The sequence below is a fragment of the Thamnophis elegans genome, chromosome 3, assembly GCF_009769535.1.
Source record: "Thamnophis elegans isolate rThaEle1 chromosome 3, rThaEle1.pri, whole genome shotgun sequence".
NCBI lineage: Eukaryota > Metazoa > Chordata > Lepidosauria > Squamata > Colubridae > Thamnophis > Thamnophis elegans.
The window spans coordinates 94,739,404-94,764,236 of NC_045543.1; the positions used below are offsets into that span (position 1 = coordinate 94,739,404).

At 35.6% G+C, this 24,833-nt stretch overlaps 1 protein-coding gene across 1 annotated transcript in view; it reads right to left on the reverse strand.

The window, feature by feature from the left end:
* The window catches only part of PRR16 (proline rich 16), a 118,726-nt gene that overhangs the window by 37,328 nt on the left and 56,565 nt on the right, over positions 1-24,833 (reverse strand). Inside the window, exon 2 of the mRNA XM_032212471.1 lies at positions 9,105-10,016. Within this exon, the coding sequence (XP_032068362.1) occupies positions 9,258-10,016 (759 nt within the window). The 3' untranslated portion in view covers positions 9,105-9,257. The remainder of the gene's footprint in view (positions 1-9,104; positions 10,017-24,833) is intronic.

The window sequence follows — 24,833 nt, forward strand, 5'->3', positions numbered from 1 at the left end:
GAAGAAAAAAGAATAATGCGCAGCTTTTAAATAAAAAGTCTTAAATAAAAAGTCCAGTCTTCTTCATTTTAGTGTTTAACGGAAGGAAATGCAAAGCAGAATGAACCCATTTTACTCTTTGTAAAGGCTAAAATGGGTTCCTCCTGATACAAAAGGGGACTTTCAATTCCACTTTACGGATAACTTCCACTTGTTATTCCAAAAGAACGTTTAAGAGATAATTAGCAATTCACAACCTACCAATAATAAAATTTAAAAAATAGAATAAAATTAAAAAGAAAAAGAAAAGAAAAACTGGTTCATCTGGATTGGAATATGACCATTAAAGCTAGTAGAACTCTCAAATCAAAATTCTTGCAATATAGCTTTATGAAATGCCATATTTATTCCTGTTTCCCATTAGTAATCCTTTTGCTTCAGCTTTCATATATTTATTTCTATAAAACTCACAGATAATTTCATTGTTTTGCTACCAACGATAAATGTCACACACAAAATAGTGACATTTCTGAATACAACTATGTCTTCTGTTCTATAATTACACAATTATGTTTTTCTTTTTATTAAAGAAGCACCATTCTCTAGGGAAATATGGAATATATGATGAGCACAGCAAGCAATCCTATGCTCTAATAAATAAGCACACATGGCAGCTTTTATGTCTGTGGCAACACAGCTCAGTAAGAATTGACTCACCAAAATGTATGCTGTCTCAAGACATTTTCCAAAATGAAAATGAGGTGAGTATCTAATAAGAGCATGCACACAAGAAAAATAGCTAAACAGGATCACCCTATGAACCTTTCCTGCTGCTTGAAATTTAAGCAGCAGGTTTGCAATGTTTGGCATAAAATGATTTTTTTATTAAATTGCTTTGCAATTATATAGTTTCAGAAAGTAGTACCAATTTTAAACTCTTGACATGTAAAATTTGGGATTCAGCAAGATCTGGCAAAATAAGATATACCTCAGAAAGGACAAAACCTTTCATAAATCCCCAAAAGCCTCAAGGACAATAAAAGTCCTGAAAGAATATTTTTAAATAATTTTTCTTCTATCCCTTTTTGCAAAAGACAAAACGATTTGAGAAATGCTTTTATAGCTGTCTAATATTACTGTTTTCTTCAACCAGTCAAATTCAGTTTTTTACTCTCAGGCAGACGGTTAGCATTATTCACATTGGCAAAAATTTTGGAATGCAATAAACGCAGGCTGGATAAATTATTTTTTAACCACAGAGATTTGGTGGTGTCATATTTATGCTAATGACATAACAGATGCTAGGTTTCTATCTGTTCCATGTGATAGAGAGCAGAGTGAAGTAACTTATGAATAAACTGAGGCTCCTAAGTGGGATCGAGCCTCCCCACTCACATCTTCAATTGAAGAGTCTTTTTCTGTGCACTGTGGGAGAGTCCAAGCAATGGGTTAAATTAGTCTGGTTGCCCTAGGACCGAGGAATTTTTTTCCTTGGCCACAACTCCTGGTGCTGCTCAATGCCGGATTTTTGATGGGTTCTGGAACCAGTGAAGGCTGGAAGTGTGATGATGTAAGAGACGAAAGTCCAAGTTGACAAGATGAGTTCGAATTCCTGGGCACTAAGAAACAAGGTGGGTTGGACTCTCCCGCAATCCCAGTTCATTCCTCAGCTTTGTTAGCGGTGGGGCATTGGCAGTGATGGGGGTGGAATGTTGGTATCAGTGTGGTGTCAGCAGAGGGTTGGGGGGTGGTACAACAGCAGTGGCACGAGGTGGAGGTAGTGGGGGGAGAGTACGATAGTGGCCTGGGTTAAGGCATGAGTTTAAAAACTGGAATATTGTGAGCTCTAGTCTAGTCTTAGGTCCAAAGCCAGCTGGATGAACCCATTGGCTAGTTACTCTCTCTCAGAAGGGGGCAAAATGCAAACCAGTTCTGAAATCTTGCCGAGTAACACGAAGGGACTTCTCAGGCAGTTGTGAGGAGTGAAAAATGACCTAAAGAAACACTGTCCAAAAATGGAAGAGTGTAGGAAGACAAAAAAATTGTTTAAAATATAGATTTATTTTCTTGAATATGTAAAAAAAGCAAAGCAGGATTTGAGGAAATAATCAGAAACTCATTATTTCAATTGTGAACAATGAGTAAATACTATACAAGTTAAAGAAGATTAACCTATGAATTTTTTAAGGCTCCATGAATAGTTTGCATTATGCTGCACTGTGATGACCACATTTTACTTACTTTGTTTTACCTTCCTAAAAATATAAACATATATTAAACAATCTCATACAGAAAATTTAGCTTGCACTGCTTTTCGTCCAGTTGTCATTCAATATGAGGAAATAAAAAATGCTTTTGAAATTTTAATCTGTTTTCAACGGATTAAATTTCATTAAATTCTCATGGGTGAGTGTAGTCATTTTTACACTTATCTCAAATGTTAAGTGATCAAGTGAAATATGTAATGGACATGGCTTTTAGGAGATAATAATTGCTCCAGTAGTCTGCTGTTTCTTTGGACCTGTTGCTTCCCAATAAAAGAAACAAAGAACAAATTTCTCCATTGGGCTTCTTTAAATAAAAAGTATGAGGAATCAGTGAAATTTCAAATTGATAGAAAATGCATATATACAAATAGTATATATTCTCTCTTTTGAGATAATGTGATTCAGATTACAGAAAAAAAATGTAATGCAAAGACATTAAGGGAACAAGACAAGTCAATGTAACTAAATTTAGATTTAGCCACATTTATACTATTGGCTAGGCCAGGGGTGTCAAACTTGATTTCATTGAAGACAGCATGACGGTTGTGTTTGACCTCAGGGGGCCAGGGTGAGTGTGCCAGGATGGGCATGGTCAGCTCGACATCACTCATGTTGAGGGCATCTGTGGTGGCCAGAGCGCTCTGCCAGTGAAAACGGGCTCCTGAGCTCCATTTTCACTAGCAGAGGCATCGCAGGGCAATTCTTCACTGTTTCTAGGGAAGCCCTGCGGGCCAGATCTAAGCAGTCTGTGGGCCGGATCCTGCCCCTGGGCCCCAGGGCTAGGCAGTTCCATGCCTTTTTATTTTTACAAACCACTTTTGTTTCTATCACACCCATGTATTGCTTCATACTGTTGCCATTTGTTCTTCACACTTCTAACATGTTTCTTTTTTTAATAAAACATTTGAATTTTTAATTTAAAACAAATACAACATCCTTCTTTACATGCTATAGAAAGTGTATCAGTTGGTTACAAAAACTTTTGTGCATCTCTTCCACAGTCAACAAACATAATTCATATTAACTCAAGTATTTTAACTCAAATATTCATACATGTCACCCTCATCATATCTCCATTTTCATTTGACTATAATTGTTTAAGCGTCCTTCATCATAAAATATACCAAAATTTAATACATAACCACATAATGGCCTTTCAATTACTATTTCTAAAATCCTACACTAAAACTAAATCCTTATGTCCTATTCTAGCTAAACATCCATAATATTTAATAACAAAGTTTTTTAATCCTCCTTTCCAAATCACTATTTAAAGTTTACATCCATTTGTGGTACCAGTTCTCTAATCATCTTCTTGATCAGCTTTGTATGGACTTCTCTTAGCAACTCCTTGCTTATAAGATCTCTCATATAATCTTGATGGCCTCTTTCTGTTTTCTTATTCAGCTAATCTTTGATTGTCAGCAGTGTTATCGATGCTTTTGCTAATAGAATTTCTCTCTTTAAATCCAAAGATTCTTTGGTTTTTTCTTCTTCTGTATCTTGCCCTTTGGAATAAATTTCCCCTCCATTTAATTCCTCTTTCAGTATTCCATTCTTTCCATTTTCAGAGACAAACTAATTACCATAAATTTCAGCAGGTTTATCTCTTTATATTCATTTTCCACTTCGATTTTTTGAGTTTTAACCACCTCATTTTGCATTTGATAGACATCCTCAATTTCTTCATCATATTTTGTTGTTATATGCCCTAAATCTTCCAATTTTGTCTGTATTCTTTCATATGTATTTGATACTTTCTGTATTTATGAAAGTATCTTTTGCAAACTTGAGATTTCTGTTTTCTTTTGAAATTGTGCCATTCTAACAAACACAGCTGCTCTAGCTTGGAAGGTTAATAAAATTAAAACAATGATTCACAAAGAACATTTGTTTTCACATTTGTCTGATTAAAAATATACTTCAAAGGGACATTTGTGTGCTTCCCTTCTTATTACTCTCTGTAGCCAAGCAGTGAAACCTTGTAGTGCTAAGTCAAAACAATCAGTGGAGGGATGTGTTCCATTTTAAATACACAAACTCCAATCCACACACCCTTCAAGCCTCCGAACAGCAGTAAAACCGTTGCAAATCTAATTTCTTTTGTATCTTTTTAATATTTTAAGTTAGAAAAAAGAATCAAATCTTTAAATGAGTTAGTAAAATACCCACACCAATGAAAGAGGAAAACTTTAGTCCATAGGTTACAGAGAACAATAAAAGAAAAAATAGAGGAAGAAAACTTAATCCATCCATTTCAAAAGGCTTGCATAGATTCCATCCATGCAGATAGCATTTAAAAAGTAAGATAACTACTGTCCAAAACCATTCCAAATTTAATTCCGCTGCTTGATTCTTCTGTTCTCCAATTTAGATTGATTTTAAGTTTTTATAGGCAGTCTCTTTTTAAAACAATAAAAGTTCCTCACCAGCTGGAAACGCTTTCTCTTTCGGTATCCTTCCATTTTGGAGCCGTCCCAACTTTGTCAGCCTTGACTGGATTTTTTGTCACCAGCTTGAAGAACTTATCTTGCTCCTTTCAGGGACTTTGCATTGTCCCTGAGGTCAGCAAGACGTATTCTTCCTGTTCACCGTCTCTTCGAAACAGTTTAGGTCCGATTGGACTATCCAGCGGCAAAAGTATTGTCTGCGGTCTTGGAGTATCGAGACCGCACATCCATATCATCGTGACATTGGCTCCTCCTCCTAACATGTTTCTTTTTTAGGATCTCTTCAACTCTGTGCAGTCAGAACTTGGTTAGTCTTTCCTTTCCTCTTAACCTGTTCACTCTTACTTCACGTGTTGTGCAATATCATATTTCTTCCTTTTCTTACTCAAAAATAACAGATTTCATGAAGATATTCACTTTTGTATTCAATCTACATTAATTTTACCCTACCCTTGCTTTATCACACCCATTTCTAAATGCACCATTCTGATACACTGAATTTACTTTTAAGTTTCTCCTGATAAGCCAAATTCTGACTTTCATAGAACAAAGTGAGCAAGCACATGCTTTTATAAACAGCCTTCTTAAACATTCATTCCTTACAACAAAACACAATGCGTTTTAGTATCACTTGCACTTCTTTTTTTATCCACCTTCAATAAACATTTTACCAAGTAAATTCACCATTTACTGTTGCATTTTGCAATTGTTTACTCAGTTTCCCCATTTAAAAAAATCCTAGTCCTCCAATATGTTAATTTTTAAAACCTCTTTGTGTACTTCTCTTTGCATCACACGTTCTTGGCAAATTGATTGATATCAGCAACTTATTTTCACATGCCAACCAATAGATTTCTTACATTATCACCATGATTCCTTATACATTTATCGTGCATGAATACATTAAAATAACCAAGAGTACATAACAATTCCTCATTTCATTCCCTGCTTGGTGTTCAACTATTCATTAAGAATTCAATTAATTCTCACCATATTATATTCTTATCTCATGCTGCAACCAACTTTCCACTCAATACTTATGTAAAACATTCCATAATTCAAACCCACTCACGCTATCATACATTTTCTCTGAACCAACAACTATATAATAAATGTTCCCTTCACATTCATAAATTCTTAAGTTACTTTATAAAGAACAAAAATGATATCTGCATGCCTCCTGCCTGGCATAAAACCACATTGCATTTCCTAAATTTTACTCAATGTCACTTTGCATACCCTTTCTATCAGAATATACTTTCCCAGATCCAGACAACAAATTAATCTCCCTTCAATTTTTACATTCCTCTTTTCCTTTGAATAGTGTAACAATAATGGAATTCGTTCAATCATCAAACAGATTTAGTTTTTATACAAATGTTAAATCATTTATGTAGCCTCTCCACTGACAAACCACATTGCTGTTTTAATATTTCCTCAATCAGGCCATCTATACCTGCTATTACCCTTCAGCACTCTTACAGCACAAAACAAAACTTTTTCTAAGTAGATACTCAGTAATTGTTATTTTCAAACATTCATTCATTGAAAGAATGAATAAAAATAACTTACAACTGCTTTTAGGGAGCTGCAAAATTCCAAGCAAATCTGAAATTCTCAAGCATCTTGATGTTAAAATGGAACATATTTTTTTGAAAAAGTATGAGGCACACTTTTCAAGAGCACTCCTTTTAATTAGTAAGTAGGTTCTTGTTTTAATTATTCATATAGAACAATGTGAATGACTTAATCAAAAATGGGTGTGGAACAAAATCATCGTCAGAGTGAAATTATATAAAAATTAACTTATTATGTTGCCAACTCTGATACTAAGACTGAAGCTTCCACTTGAGAATTTTTCACCAACTGGATGTGGATGTGGAACAAAATCATCATCAGGGTAGAATTATAAAAAAAATAACTTATTACATTGCCAACTTTGATACTAAGACTGAAGCTTCCACTTGAGAATTTTTCATCAACTTATTTAATGAAAATATTCTTACGTAGTTCAGCTATTTTTGTAAATCTCCCCCATTATATTGCTATCTGCTAAGCTGAAAAACTTGAAGTGGCATGCAGAAAGTTATGATATGGACTTTTATTAACATAATATATTTACTGTATGTATGTATGTATGTATGTATGTATGTGTATGTGTGTGTGTGTGTATGTATGTATGTATGTGTGTGTGTGTGTATATATATATATATATATATATATATATATATATATATATATATATATATATTATATATATATATATATAAAAGCATAATTCATAATAGTTTTCAACTATTATGTTGAAATAAAACTGTACAATAAATTAAGACCATCACCTAAAAAGAATTATGTGAGTAACATATTTTAATATTTTGCCTATGTATAGCAATGTTTAGGATTTGAATGCAAAAATGTGATTTGGATTATGCATTGGTGGATACAACCTCCAAGAACTCTCTCAAAGAAGTTGCTGCCTTGAACACTACACAAACATGATCATGAATGGGTACCAAGGCTTAACAGAAAAGCAAGTTTCTTCACAGGTTCCAATAAAAAAAAGATTCAACCAAAATGACTAGTATGCAATACTGTTTGTAAAATATTAAAAAGAGCTTAACATGAAATGACTTCACTGATTTGATCTTTTTCTTCCAACCAGCTTAAATAAGTATTATATATGTTTCTAAATATCAAAAGATCATTTGCAGTAACTGAGAAAGTCAAGCATGTTATCAAGATTGGGAAATGGGAAAAATATCTCCAGAATTTAAATATTTAATATTCAATGTTTTTTTAATATTGTTAATAACATTCTCAAATATTTAAGCAATTAATAAAGTAAAAAGTAATTTATGGCAAAATTCCTAGTGTTCCCAACTGAATTGTTATAAGCAAAAACTGAAGTCTTAGATATGACCTACAATTAACAAATAAAAAATATTTCATGTTTTCAGAATAGCAGCAGAAATTGGTTGTCCTCCAACTTCGCCTTCTGAGAAATTACTTTTTTTGTATTCATTTTTCTGGATACAGGAAATACTTTGGAATATAACACTTTAGGACATTTCTTCATTGGAAGTAAAAACTCTCTATTGAAACTACTACCTTGTTTCTCTGAAAATACGACCTATCCTGAAACTAACGCCTTGCCACATTTTTCGTATGGGCAAAAATATAAGCCGGCCCCCGACAATAAGCCCCCTGGACAACCTCCCCTTCCTCTCATCGACCTAGCAGTATCCCGAAGGCCCCAAGCCGTGGGAGCCGGGGAGAAAGGTGCTCACGTTGCTTGGTGCATTTGGATACCGCTAGGTTGGGAAGTGGTGTTTTGCATGGCCGGAGGGGGAAGTTGCCGGGCGTCTACTCCCTTGCAAGCGGGCTCCCAAAGAGCCAGGCACAGCCTTAGGGGTGAAACAGCCATGAGGTGACCACGCTCACAAGCAGCCACCCAGCAAACCTCCTCTCCAGCTGGGCAGAGTGCCATTCACTGACCTAGGAGGTATCCCTAAGGTGCCAAGCCAGGTGGCGCTCTGCCCACCCCACAGCTCTCGCGGCTTGTCACATTAGGGATACCACCTAGGTCAGTGCATGGAGCTCTGCCTGGCTGGAAAAGAGGGTTGAGTGACTGCCTTTTCTGCCCACAGAAAGCATGCCTCCCAGCCTCACCATACCCTGGCCCAGCTGCTGCGACCGTCACACTCCGAGCATAACTTCTCCGGCTTCCAAACTCCAAAACTCAGCTGCCGAGTCTTCCAGCAGCGGCCGCTCTAGGAGTGCAATCTATGGTTGTGGGCCACCTAGGGGGTATCCCTAATGTGCCAAGCCATGGGAGCTGGGGAGCTGGCAGAGCACTACATGCCTTGGCTGTACCTGGCTCTTCGGGAGCCTGCTCGCAAGAGAGCAGCTGCCCAGCAACCCCAAAACAATAAGCCCTCCCCCTATAATAAGCCCAAGGCCATATTTCATGGGGCAAAAGAAAATAAGACCCTGCCTTATTTTGGGGAAAACACGGTACTCAAATGCTCTTAATTAATTCTGATTAATCACTAATTATATTCCAAAAATGATCTTTAAAAGTATCACATACTATAAAATCTATTGTGCAGTACACAGTTGTTTTCTACTGATTTATACTTCATTCCTAATTGTTACTCCACATTTATAGTTTCCCAGATAATTACTTGTGTCACAGCTGTAGTATCTTTAATAAGTACCAGGAATTGTTATCATGAGGTGCCCAGAGTTGCTCAAGGTGGCTATATAAATCTTTTTCATACGTACATAAGTGCCTACCTACCTACCTCCCTACCTCCCTACACACACACACACATTGTTACACCAGTTTTTAACCATTAAATAGTGGACTTTGCAACTAACAACATTAAACAATGTTCCATCTACTTACCATGTAATTTTTTTGCCACTTCACAGAAGAAAGGGTGCAATATATTTGGGCTTTTTATTGCTTTTGTAGAAAGTGCTCTTTACCTTTTTTTCAATGTTTGTACATAAGAGGAAAAAAAACAAAAGCAAAAAGAGTTTTCCAGGTGGGGAAAAATCACACTGTTGTTGTGGTTGATTTTCTCAGGATGGTCTTTTGGGGTTTTGGTGCAGTTGGTGGAGGCACAGTTGCAGGTCTGAGAGGGGGAAAGCTATTACTGGGACATATGCCCACCCCTCCATTTTCTAATGGGGGAGGAGGAAGTGGTGAAGGAGGTGGTGGCAAGGGAGGACACTGTTGAGGAGGTTTTCCTGGGATGTGAGCAGATTCATTGTGCAAATGAACCTCCCTGTTTTTAATATTATATCGCACGTCACAATCAGCACAATGGCCATGGTACTGCACCTTTTCATTAAATCGTACCCGTTCCCGTGTTCCACCCTGAGGACATCTGTCTTTCTCAGTTCTGTGCATAAGAGGTTGCATCGGAACTTTGTCCAAATTATTATTTGATATACCATATGCATCTCCATTTGGAATTTTATTAGGGCCTCCTGGTAAGCCTCCATTTCGTAGCAGAGTTCCATTAGTCTTTACAGGATTGGCAGAGATAACTGGCCTGTGGGTGTCTTCACACTTCACTGGAGTCAGCCGTGGAGGAGGTGGTGGGGGATTAGGTTTCCTTAATACTGTTAGAATAGCAGAAGGATGGGGCGGAGCCCTGATGAGTGGGGCACTGCCTTGAACCTTTAATTTTTCCAAACTTGATGCTGTTGTGCTACTTGAACTGCTATTCAACGTGTCTGTTTTTGAGCTGTCAGTCATCTCATCTTCCAGCTGCAGATCAGAAGTTAGTGTATCAATCTGGTCAACCACCTGCATGAAAACCAAATGCAAATAATGGTAAGGATTTATGAGTATTGAAAACAGTAGAATTTGCAACCTTTTTATCGATATAGTAAGTAATCTATACATCAACGAAGTTTATTTGATATAAATGCATTAAGGGCACAGAAAAAAATAGGAAAGAGTCTATCTTTTATGTCCCTTCATGTAAACGAGATACTTCCACATTTGGATTATAATATTAGAATGGCAACTACCAGAAAGATTAAGAGGATCCTTAGAGCAACCTGCAGTAAATGGAACATCAGAATTATTGCAGAAAATGTTTGAAGAATTAGACGAAAAGTTGCTTAACTCACTTAGTAATAAATTGACAACATTTGAATAAAAATGGATGAAACACGTTAAGATGAAAGAGAAAATGGAGAAGTTAAAAATATGGAAAACTGTAACAAACTGAATGTAGTTGTAAAAAATTAATGACAAAATAGTAATTTTGAAATGTAACATGGAAAGAAATTCAGATAATCTGGCATTATTTAAATTGAGAAAGAAGAATTTTCTTGAAATCTGGAGCAATTCTAGAGGATTCTGGAGAAAAGGTAATTCAAGCTTTATCAGTTTTTTTATTGGAATGAAAAGGCAGAAATTAATACAATTTATAGAATAAACACAAGATTTATGAAATTAAGATGTGTTCCAAGGAATGTTCTATATTTTTTTCAGAAAAGTACAACCATATACTGCAACAGAATTTTAACAAAAGATTGAAATTTAATGATAGAGATATAATTGTGCTTAAAGAAATTTTAATTAGAATACCGTGTAAGAGAAAATATGACTTCTTTCTTATTGGTAGATTTAAACAGAAAAGGATTCCATTTTGATGGGATAAACTGGAAGGAATAATTTTTATTTTTAAACAAAAACTTAAAATAATTGGTTTTGATTTAGTTTTGATTGAATATTACTAAGAAAGCAAGAGAATTTCCAGAAAAATTCAAAAAAGAACTAGAGACAATACAAATGGACTTGACAGATAAGACCAAAGCCTCCAAAGGTACAACAAGAAAGTCAGAGGGATGATACTGAATTAGATGCTACAGGTATTGCGTTCTTAAAAGATATGTTAAGTTAGGATGAATTACAGTTGTTATTCTTAAGAGATAATTTCTATGATAAACGTAAAAATTTTGTCTAGAATATTTTTGTTTTAGGCAACACCAGTCTTGATAACTGATGCACCATTTAAACAGTGGCAAAAGGATTTATTGAAGTTTCTATGGCAAAGGAAGTTATATACTGGTCACTAAAAAACCACTCAAAGTTATGACAGACCTGAAAAAGGGGACTTATGACCCAGAATTAGAAATTCCGACAGTAAGATCCCCTCCATAGTCAACTGACCAAACTTTGGGCACATGGCAACATAGCTACATTTACAGCCATTTTGTCATTACATGACAGCATTTTATGATGGTTTTGTTGAAAACAGGCACTTCTGACTTTTGACAAAACCAAAGTCACCCCTCTACTCTATTTTGGAAGCATGGTACCTGATACTGTGGTATATTGCATCTTAGCAACATAAAAAGAAGAAATCCAACGGTTTAGAGTAAAATGACATAAGTGTTCTGTTAATGAGAAATTCATGGAGCTCCAGCCTCTATCAGCTTCATGTTTGTAACACTTCCTTGACACAGAGTTGAGCCAGATATATATCACTTTAGTTGTTCAACTAAGATAATAGAGGATGATAACAATGTGGTATCATCTAGAACTGGCAACAAAATCCCATGCATTTTTTTGCCTAAATAAATACCATAAATACCAGTTTATAGTTGTTTGAACACAAAGGAAATGTAAACTGATTCCATTTCCCAGCATTTTCCAGCATTTTCAAGTCCGATTTAAAAGGCACATACTCCATTTGTATCATAATTGTTCTACAGCTTTTATCCACCATTTTTGTTATGCATAATATGTACCATATTTTTTGCACTATAAGATGTACCAGACTATAAGATGCACCTAGATTTAGAGGAGGAAAACAAGAGAAAAAATACCAGGTGGAGCCTGAAAGGACCACAGAAAGGTGTTTCCTCTCATGTGCCAGCTCTGCCTATTGACACTGCATGCAGAAAAGAGACAGAAGTGGCGGGCAATCATAAAGATAGAAGAGTGGGATTTAGCACTATAAAAGGACTCTACCACTGCAGCCTAGCTGCTATTCACCAAAAGACCGGCACCTTTTCCAGAAGGTGACCAGACATCCCGCTTTTGGTGGGACAGTTCCGATTTTTAACAATTTGTCCCGTGTCCCGTGGTGTTTTTTAAAAATCCCGATTTTTGGAAAGAATGCACAACAAGCTAGGGAACGGCGGGAGAATGGGAAGGGAATATACGGTTTTCGGTGGCCATGTGGCTATTTCACCAGGATATGAGTTTTATATTATTTTTGTTAATTTTATAATGTTAAACTTTAATAATAACAAATAATTGTTGAGAACTGATTATCGAGAACTGCTTATCAAAGTTCGCATTGTTGATCAGTTGTTAGAATTCGACCACCACTATTTTTGCGTTCTATGAAATTTTTTGTTGCTCCATATAGATCAAATATTTAATCAAGAACCCTCCCCCCCCTGGTCAATTATGTCCCGCTTTACCAATGTTAAAATCTGGTCACCTTACTTTTCCACCTACTTTTTTTTTGGGCAGGGGAAAGTGCATTTTATATGGTAGTTTATAAACAACTATTTATAATTTACATATTTTCATAAAATTATAAGGGCCTCAAGTCAGAATTTATTTAATTCTTTTGTCTTGCATGTCAGGCTTTATTAATTGCTTGTCAATTAAAACCACAATGCTTTTTAAAAATTATTGAATATTCATTGCTATAATTAATGTTATTGTAATAATCACTACATACTACTTTTATCTTACAACTACTGTGCCCTAAGATCATTTATGTTGCTTAAAACTCTTTGAAAATCCCAATCTTTTCACATTAAACTCATGAAAATTGCATTCAACAAAACATCAATTCATAAGTGTGCTTTTGGATTCAAATTCTAAACTCAAAGACAAACAATAACCTAAAAATCAAGATTTAACTGATTATTTGTATATCGGGTCTCCACCATTAGTGATCTGCCAAGCCAACCAAATCAATTATTTTAGCCCGCCAAGTTTTTGACAACAAATCATTTTTGCAATCTCACGTAGAAAAATAGCAACACTAACATTAATTGAACCAATAGGTCCTTAAATCATCAACTGGCAATGGTGCTGCAATCATTATATATAAGTCCTTTGAATTTAGTTTAAAATAGAAAACTACGTTTTCAAAACATCATTTCCAAGTGCCACTAGCAATTTCAATATGAGCAGAAGGTTATTATCCTATCGTTTCATCTTAGTTTTGTACTAGATCAAATCTTGCCTAGCGTCATTACTGGAAGGAATCTTTCCAAGGTCTACTAATGAGATATGATGTGGATCAGTATAAGCATCGCGTTTACCAGGAAATACAAATCCTTTAAGATCTAATGTAGAAATAGCTTAGATATAGAGATAGTTATGGAGTTTTTTATAACTATTCATAAATTTGTATTTGATTTATAATTTATTTGCTATGCAACAATGTAAATGTTTATTTAATAATTTTATATTATTTTATCAGATTTTTTTTCAAAATATCCATTTACCTTAACAATAGTTCTTAAATAAAGAATTGTTAAAAAGAAATATTTTTGTTGCATTTCTATTGTATTTGATCTAATATTAAAGTACAACAGATTCGGTAAAGTAGTATGGCTATTTCTGTCTTGCATGTCCTTACATGCCTCTTATTATAACTATGTAATCAATGATTTAAGTGGATTGTGTTTTATCTTTGGAAAAGTGATTGGACAACACTGGTTTTCATAAGAAGTCAGTGTTCGACCTTTGCAATACCATCTAATTAATCTGGGTGAAAAGGTTATATGAGTTTGTAGCTGAGACAATAAATATATGGCATTAAGTTGTAAAAAATAAAGATGAGTAAAAAAATAGTCACCTTAACTATATCAGGTGGTTTTTAATATATAATCAGAAGATAGTTTCTTTCAAGACTGTCCTTCATTCATTAAAATATTAATTTGAAAAATAAAAGTACAATTATAAATACTATTTGACATTCTAGATCCATCTATTCTGAGATAAACAAAACTATGTGCCTCCAAGCATAAGATGTTAAAAGTTTAGGAAAATTAACTGGATCACACTCTAATTCTCATAAATTATTAGCAAGACAAGGCTATTTTCATCCAAGTATACAATTAATAAATGAAGGTCATTAACTATTATATTGTCAATTTAAATAATGCATTTATTGTCATTTATTTATATATTTTATATTTTAGTTGCATTTAGTATGTGATACAATCACAATATTCTGTATCATTTTTACTTATTAAAGTGTTCACCTGAAAATTAAATCTATAGTTATAAAAATTACTACTATATTTTTTGGAGTATGAGACGCACTGGAGTATAATATACACCAAGATTTTGAAGAGGTAAAAAAATTTTTAAAAGGTTTTGCACTCTGCAGACCTCGTAAAATGGCCCATTTTTTGCAAAATTGGGCCCACTTTTTTTTTTTTTTTTAAAGGCATGAATAGCCTTTAGAAGGCTTGTAGAGTTCTCCTGGGGGCTGGGGGAGGGGAAACATTGAGCAAAAAATGGCCCGTTTTTCGCTCATTTCTGCCATCCCCAGCCCCCAGGAGCACTCTGGAAGCCTCCTAAAGGCTATGTACAGCCATTTTTGTGAAGTGGGCTGGGTTTTGGGAGGCAGAAAATGCTGTATTCAGTGTATAAGACGCACCCAGATTTTCAGCCACTTTTGAGGGGAAAAGGTGTGTCTTATACTCCAAAAAATACGGTAGTTAAATTAAAAGTTCCCTTTTAGTTTAATGCAATTATAAAATCTCCTTTCAGTTTTCTTGCTGTAAAATTAAAGTTTCAATAAAACATATTTTTCATTTATTTAGATAAATTACAACATCTCAGTTTAAAATAATTAATATAAAACACCTTTTAAAATGTATCTCATTTTTTATTCAAAAACCATTGTAATTCCATTCAACAGGGAGAAGACATAGGAGCAACTACTGCTATATTCAGACTCAGCAAAGACTGCCAGGCTGATTTAATAAGTCAAAGAACTTAAGTGCCAAACAATTAAGAATGTGTGAATGAAGGAAAGCTTCATTTTCTTTCTGCTTGTAAATTTGATGTTTCATCTGTCTTGCATTTGTCTAAAGTGCTGGAGTCATATTTGCCAGCATGGAAACCCTCAGCGCGCATTGGCCAGCTGATTTGTGGCCTTCTGAAGGGCCGGGGGAGGCCGTTTTCACCCTCCCCATGCTTCAGGAAAGCCTCCAGAGCCTGAGGAGAGCAAAACTTCCTCCTCCACATGCGGGTCGCTCACGCATGCACAGTGGGGAGTCACTTCTGCATGCGCAGATGGGAGTCACTCATGCATATGCAGGTGGGGGGGTCACTCACACATGCGTAGATGGGGGGCATGCATGCACACAGTTTTGGCACACCTTTAGAAAAAGGTTAGCCATCGCTGGTATAAAATGGACTGGATTAAAGTTTGCATGAAAATGATAACTCTACAAGACAGAGTAATCATAGCTCCATAAAAATATCCAAATAATTAAACCCCAATGAGACTTTCTGGAGGTATTTCAAATTTTATTTTATGGACTCCTGTTTCTGTCAAGTAAAAATAAAAAATAACAAAAACACAATGAAAAAAATCACAAATGTTTAATATGTGAATAACGAACGACAGAGTCTGAAACCAGACTTACTATATCTGAATTGCAGAAATCATTTTCGGAGTTTCCATGAACAGAAGGAAATTAATTTTCTGCCATGAATCTTTCCTGTGCCTAGTAGTAGTTGTATATACAGATATTTCAACATGTCTTTATGTCACCTTTAATATTTAAAAGCCCAGCATCTGAAGTATCTTGTAAGCAGTTTGTAAGCTGCCTGGGACCTGCAACTTTCTGCCAGTTTCCCCAATGACTTTGCTTGTTGGAAGTTGGCAGGAGCTTGTGAGCCGATACTCACTTAACAACCCACAATCCTTTCTTAAAAACAGCAACTGAGAGTCTGGGATTGCTTCAGGAACTAAAATGGAAATGTGACAGCATGCTTTATGACAGCATCACTTGGTGATTGAAATTCCAAGCCCAATCATTGTTAAGAAAGGATATATAGTTGTTCAGGTTGTACAGTACAACACACAGTTGACATTCGTTAAATACTTTCAGACATCTGTAAGCTTCAAAATTATTTAATTTACTATGAAAGCATCTTACTCACTACATCAAAAAGTTTTAAAATGTCTTCTTTAAGGAATCTTCTTTAAGGAACATCAGACAATACAAATATTTCTGCCGCTTATTCATTTAAAGACAAAAATAAATGAATTAAAATTAACTGTGTGTAAAATGTACTTTGTACAAAAAATATTTAGGAAAATTAAATGAAAGCCTGATTTTATGTAAGTATTAAGTTAGATCTTAACCTAAACCAGTTATTAGTGCCCAACTTTACACAAAAGCAGTTTTCAATTAGTGGTATATGGATTCAAATATTGTTTAGTATCTGACTTTGAAAATCATTTCAATATCCTGAAGAAACAGGAGCACAGACTTAGGATTCTGCAATTTTGGTACATACCTTTATGTTTATCACCTCTGGCCCAAGACACCTCATTGGCTCAAAGTACACTTGGAGAATTATAACTAGTCTGTCACCTTTCTTGATCAGGGATGTGACCTCCTCACAATAATGCATGTTCTAGAAAGTGTAATAACTTCAAACTTTTCATGATCTCCTCAAAGATGGCTCAGACTATCAGCCATAGTTGGTGCTATAAGCAGCATTTTTTACAGACTACATAACACCAGATTGTAAGGCACTGCACCAGTTCACAATGCTTCTATAGATTTCTCTAATGACATTTTAAAGAATGTGCTTCACCCAACATATGACTTCCTGGACATTTAGATCTAAGGGGGAAGAGGCCCTTTAGCATCCCATTGTGAAGTATGAAAACTAATGGCACCCCAACTTTAAAGCACCCGTTTTTTAACATTGTGTCTTTTTTGATAAGGACACGGTGGGTCAGTGGCTAAGACGCTAAGCTTGTTGATCAGAAAGGTCAGCAGTATGGTGGTTCGAATCCCTAGCACCGCATAACAGAGTGAGCTCCTGTTACTTGTCCCAGCTTCTGCCAACCTAGCAGTTCGAAAGCACGTAAAAGTGCAAGTAGAAAAACTGGGATCAGCTTTGGTGGGAAGTTAACAGCGTTCTGTGCACCTTCAGTGTTTAGTCATGCTGGCCACATGACCATGGAGATATCTTTGAACAGCATTGACTCTTCAGCTTTGAAACAGAGATGAGCACCGAGTCAGCAATGACTAGCACATATGTGTGAGGGGGATCTTTACCTTTACTACTTTCCTTTGAATATAACTTCATAGGCACATACTGTACTACAATTTTCAATTTTTCTACTTTATATTATCACATTGTTTTTTTAACCTTTTACAATAGTTTTTATTTCATTTTCTTGTTCTATCTTATGCATTTAATGGGATGTAGATAGATGATAGATAGATAGATAGATAGATAGATAGATAGATAGATAGATAGATAGATAGATAGAAAGATAGATAGATAGATAGATAGATAGATAGATAGATAGATAGATAGATAGATAGATAGATAGATAGATAGATAGATAAAAAGACTGAAGTATAACACGGTTTGACAGTTTTGACAGTTATACTGCTGTGGCTTTCACTGAGGTGTTTTTTTAATGAAATGCAAATTACAAATGCTATAAATAAAAAGTCGCTTCTGCAATTAAAAAGTTATAAATAACATTTTAGGTATTTATTTTTTTTGCAACAAAGCATCCAAGTTAGTATTAAGTAAATTTTAAAGTAAATATCTAACTTAGTCAAGCTAAGACTGAGGATTGATCGCAAATTTAATAAAAGCTTAGGTGTTCTTTTTATTATAGGTTCTGATATAAATTCCACAGAAGATTTGTACTCCTGTTATGCCAGAGAAATGTTTATTATTCACAAAAGCATATAACTAATGAGAACATTGCCAGTTTCAGAGGGACAGGTGCATTTTAGAGACTAAGCTAGGAAAACCACCATAAAATTGGATTATTTTTATTGCTGATAAATCTTTTTAAATGCATTTAATCCAATCTCAGAAATGTTGATACTTAGGCAGAGTAAGAACTGCTGTAAAAATATATGCCACAAACATCATATAAATAATTTAGCTAAGTGTGTTTCCAATTTATATGAGTGAATTGTATCTATAGATTTAATATTGTTATTGTAAGAGATACTTCCCTCTTCTCCTTGCCTTCTTGTCTATCACATTGGTCCAAACGGTTTTCAACATTAAGAAAAAAAATATGTTTGTGTGGAAGGGAGACATAGCAATAGCAATTAGACTTATATACCGCTTCATAGGGCTTTCAGCCCTCTCTAAGCGGTTTACAGAGTCAGCATATCGCCCCCAACAACAATCCAGGTCCTCATTTTACCCACCTCGGAAGGATGGAAGGCTGAGTCAACCTTGAGCCGGTGAGATTAGAACAGCCGAACTGCAGATAACAGTCAGCTGAAGTGGCCTGCAGTACTGCACCCTAACCACTGCGCCACCTCAGGTCAGGTAAGCTGATGTTCCATCATGGTATATACTCCGTCAGAGGCAAATGAAAATAGAAACTTGCATTTTAACTTGGAATTTTGGTTATACTGTTGTTAATTTTTTTAATCGATTATTTACCTTAGAACTGGTTATGCTCTGACCCTTTTTTTTTTCTTTTTAAGGAACGCTTATAATAAAGGTTAATGCTAAGTATGTTCTTCATGCAAAAATCAATTTTATATGAAGGAAAAAATGTTCTTGCAAAAAAAAAAAAACCCAAAGTACACATTTACATATAACTGCATTTTATTATTTTCTTTATAAACACCATTGGCAATTATGATATTGTAGAGACTCTGAATATCTTGGGAAAAAGGACAAAGCATCTTCATGATTCTATTCGTAAAATGGGTGTTTCAAATGTACTTTGATACACAACAGGAATCAGAGCTAATGTCTGCATTAAAGTAAAGTGGTAAGTGCACAAGCATTCACTCTGACCTCTTATTATTTATGCTTTTATTCCATCCAAACTAGATTATTGAATTGTATTTTATGTGGGTCTAAAAGGTCTTGTCCACTGGAATAAATACAATTGCCAGGATACATGTAAAAGATAAAACTTCAGAACATGTAGAGTAGGAAAATATACAAGTTGTATTACCTATCTATCTATTTTTCCAAAGTTCAGATTTTAAAATATTAAGAGTTTGGAACCAAGTGTTTTAAAAGATTAAGCATTCCCAGGTCTTGCCTGCTTTTCTTTACTTGTAAAGATCCTTAAGGCTGGGAGCATTTATTTGGGCTGATCTTGTTTCTTTGGAATTCTCTTTTGTAAGAGATATGTATGGCTTTTTCAATGTTTTCTAAAATAATATTTAATATAATATTTTTATTAGATCCTCTTTGGAAGGAGGAAGGAATGAACGAACAAAGGAAGGAACGAAGGAAGGAAGTCATAAGAGATCATTTCAAAAGTACGTGAAACAAATACAAACACGTACTACAATATATCTTATTCTGCTTGTCTGATACCTTCCTCTAAGTTATCTAAGATTTTATTTCTTTATTAAAATCTATTAGCTGACCTCTGGTTGGTGCATAAAACCAAAAAAACCCTATAAAAATAGATAAAGCATCAAGCCTCCCAAATAAAAATGATCTTATTAACAACAGAAATGAAACAAATACAAGATGAGACCTTTCTGTTTTCCAATTTCTTTTTTTCTTTTCCGTAACATTACTTTGTAGATGTGTATGTTATTACTGTAACACAGTTTTGAAATTGTTATTCTCCATAGTGAGGGGGGAGAAGTATCCAGAATGGGTTGACCTTATCCTTTCATGATTGGATTGAGTCAGATAAGCTCTTTGGGTAAAGTGACCAGATTTTAAACTTGGTAAAGCGGGACACTCTGTTATGTTTTAGTTTAGCTTTGATAGGTAACAGATCTATTTTAGTCTCTACTGTAAAAGTATATTTTTAAAAGCAGTCACCTTTAAAAAAACCAAATGAACTACACTTTACTAGCTAACTAGAATTGTATAAACATTCATGTTCCACTATCCTATTATTTGCCTCATGGGGCCACCAGAGGCAACTAATTGAATTTTGGATCATGATTCAGAAAAAAAACACAATATTGCCATCACATTAGTTGGCATGAAAAAATGTAAACACATGGCTATAACTTTTGGAATTTTATCAGACTATTAGACTTTTAATTTGAATATGAAGGATATAGCACAGTATCTATGTACTACATCCTGCAAAGACTGCTTTAATAGATTATGCACAACATTTTTGTTGTGTAACAAAATTTTCAGTCAAGGATATGAATGGAGTTGATGTAGAAGGAAGGGATGATATGGAGGAACTACAATGTATTTTGTGAATAGAATAGATAAAAGCCAGGGAGAAATGTAAGATATATTTTATCCTTAAAAAATATAATTTTTGAGTCAGTCTATAGAAGTAATTCCGTAACTCTTCTTAAAATTTTAATATGGAGTGCAAAAAGTAAGGTGAACAAATGATGAAAAATTCTCAACATCTTTCCATCATCAATTTTAAGACAGAAGGACTGAATCAACTAGTAATCTTTTGATCAAAAAGGTCATTGGATAGACCTTTCAGCCACTGAATAAATGAATACTTCCCCTACTCTCCTCCTTCAGATAGTTAGAATGCTAAGTGGTACAAAAAAGGTTATACTTACTTTTTAAAACCTTTCTTTCTTTGGCAAGCAATGCTATTTTCGCTGGCTCTTGAATCTTGATTTTCAATCAGAGACCGAACAACTTAGCATACATTTTCTGATTCAACTGAGTTAAAGTCTTCAAATCACCAATTCTGTTCTACATTTGGATTTCAGTAGAGAAGCTGCACAATCCTAATCCAAATCTATTTTGTATTCCCATATGTTTTGCTCATGTGAGGATTTCTCAGCAAGTAAAAAGGCTATCCTACTAGTAAAATGTATGGTAAACTTCACAGGAAAATAAAGTTAACACAACCTGTACAATTTAAATCTGAATTAATATAATAGAAATAGAAATATAAAGGCAATGAATTCTGCCTTATGTTCATGGAAACTTATTCTCTTTGTTCTATTCCATACGTTCATAAATGTCAAGGCAACTATCAGAACAAAATGAAGGAGTAGTAAAAAGCAGAATTAAAACAAAATGAACCATCACATTTGCAGGTCAAACCTGAAGCGAACTATTGCATTTGAACTAGGTAAAAGAAAAGAATCTATAACAGCAGCCAAGCCAATTAATTCTAAAAAATAAGGTGACAAATTCAATTGGTATTTGACAGAAATATTTATGAAGAGTGAAATATAATAGAGCCACCAGCTATAAGAAGAGGTAGAAGAAACAAGGGTGGACATATCTGTGCTCAGGACTGCATCAGAAAAAAGATTTAAAAAACCACTCAGTAGGGGACAATATGTTTAATGCTTCTATATGAAATAGCCATCAATCATTACTAATTTAGACTTATATCTAAATTAAATAGATATAAATTAAGTGCCTATCAGGCACAATAATTTCAAGGAGTTTCAAGAGGAAAACTGTCCGATTTCATAAATTTATCATTCATATCATCAAAATGCACTGCTGATGGCAGCCTCAGTGAAATGCTCTCTAGTGCACTGGTCTCCAACTTTTGTGGCTTGATGGACTGTCAGAGACAGTGGCGAGGAGGGGGGAGGGGATGGTTTCACGCATGTGCACACATGCCGCTTTCAGAAATGCAGCTTCGTGCACTCCCACGTGCATGCACGTGCTCGCCCACCACTTCCATACCCAGTTCTCAATGAGCTGCAGCTCAGAACAGGGTTGTGGACCAGGATTGGGAACCCCTGCTCTAGTGTATTTTATGTTTTATATTTTAACTAGTTAATAACCCGGCATTGCCCAGGTATTTATTTATAGGAGGAAAATGTCCAGACCAAATGTAATTTCTAATGTTGGATTTTCCCCCTTACCAGTGGGAGCCCTCTTGTGGAGTAGTGTGAAGCGGTTACCATGGCAATTCCACTGTGCTGTACAGTAGAAGCCATTTTATAGCACATCAGGCAATATCTTAACAGAACACACACCCTGAGGGATTTTAGGGATGTCTTACCCCCCACAGTATTTGTTTCCATCTGTGTACCATGTCTGGTTGAAATTGTTCAAGGTGTTCTAGAGTTATGCTGGAACACACACACACACACACACACACACACACATATATATATATATATATATACACACATGCACACACACACACATACAGCCATTTATATACAGTATATATAGATTGTCTGTGACTCACTGCAGATTACATACACCAAAAATGAACTTCTAAACATCAGACAACTTTCTAGGAATATTCCTCCTTTGATTTCTCCTGTCTATGTAAATGTGAAGGAAATTGTATGGATATTCTTATCAGAACAATGGCTCTCCTCAGTAGGTGGAAAAAACAAAAGGAAGTGTAGGAGAGGGATGTGTGGAGGAGTTCTGGTAAGATTGAGTAGGGGAGGAAGGACCACTTTCCCATTACTTCACCTAACAAACCTACATTCATTAGTCAGTAAAATGGAGGAGGTGCTCCAGGGGTGGGTTTCTCGCCCCGTTCCAACTGGTTTGGTTGGAACGGGGCCGGCGGCGTCCTCATGCATGCGCGCAGTGCACGAATGCATACTAGCATCTGTGCGATGCTCCAGCTGCTCCTGGAGGATCGCACAGGCGCTTTATGTGTCCTGCGCATGCGTGGAAGAGCAGAACTCGTCAAAACCGGGTAAGGAGCGCGGGTGGGTGGCTGGGTCCTTCGCCATTCCCGGAAGTTATTTACTTCCGGGTTCGCTGACCAACCGGTTCACGGGGACCGCCGCGAACTGGTTGAAACCCACCCCTGAGGTGCTCCTTCCAAATCAGAACAACCCTGATTTTCTAACTCAGCAGTTCTCTGCTTTACAGAAACTTGGCTGAGTGAGACTTTTGAGGACAGTATAATACAGATCCCTGGGTTTCAGTTTCAAAGGGCGAATCGGGTTACAGAGACATCTCTCCTGAGAAAAAGAGTAGAGGGTATCTGTTTCTATGTTAATAACCGATGATGCAAGGATGTCACAGTATTAAAGAAAGTTTATGATGTGGACTGAGAGATACTATTTATCGATTGCAAACCCCTTTATGCTCCATGAGAGTTTTCTTCATTCATCTTGGTTGGGATTTATATACCACCCCAGCTTGCACAAGTAGCACACAGAAAACCTCTGTTGACCAGATTCAGTGCGCAGAATGGAAATACACAGGACTCCCTCTTGCTTCAATTGCATAGACTGGAGTGATTTTGAAGATGCTTCAGCAGACTTGGATGAACTCACTAATACTGTGACATCATAAGATAACTTCTATGAGGACATGTGGATGCCTACCAAGAGCTTGCGTATATATAACAATAATAACACTTGGTTCCAGCTGAGCTCAAGCAGCTTATGTCATGCCAAAGATGAGGCCTAAGGAAGGGACACAGGATTTTGTACAAGGCCTGGACTGTTTTTAAAAGGGAGGTCAAGTTAGCAAAGAGAAGCTAATCCAAAAAGCTGAGAAACATGTTCGCAGCTAATGAACCAGCAACTGTGTGGCAAAGCCTGAAGAACATCACTGCCTACAGCAGACCTCTCTTCCTTATTGAAGAGAATTGTCAACTAGCAAAAGAACTGAATGTGTTCTATTGTAGGTTTGAGAGGAGGTCTCTGTCATTTACTACTACCTTCTCCACTTCAGATACACCAAGAGCTGCCAAATCTCCTACGCTTATCTCAACTTATCTTACCCACACTGCCACCTCTGGTGATTTAGAAAAAGATGTGCAAGGTCTATTTCAAAGCATGAGAGGTCCAAATAAATCAATTCCATTCCAGGAACAGACAAAAAAACCTGGTCATAATGTCTGAGAGAAAAGTCAAACCTCTGACACCTTACAGAAGACCAGAAGGCTTGGGACACTTGGTTCTTAGGGGAAATGGGGTAGAACCTATAACAGAAAATTTATACAACATTTATAAAGGTTAACTTACTTTTATTTATTTTATTAGGATTTTTTGCCACACTACATATTATTCTCTTCTGCTGAACTGCTAAAACATCCCATCCACACAAGAGGATTAGGTTGCAACTAAGAACCTTCCTGGCTAATTCTTGGCTGTACAGTATAGTATCACTCTTTATTTAAAGTAAGCACCTAGAATGGAATGTTATATTAAATTGAAATCTACAAAGAGGAGCTTTATAAGCATTTTTTTTAAAAATGTAGTAATAAATGCAGCAACTAGCTTCTCTATCTTCTTTTTAAAAGGGGGAAATAGAAAAAAAAAGTATCCACTTGTTTATATAGTGCCAACAGCAGCAGGAAATTATAAGCCAAATTTCCACAACAGAATTCTGATAAATAATGTGTTAGTGGTTCTTGTGTTGATACAGCATTTTTATAATTAACAATAGACAATAGAAGTATCTTCCACTTTTAAAGCCAAGAAAATACTATGGTAAGATACAATATTGATTGGAAAAGCCATTCTATTTATG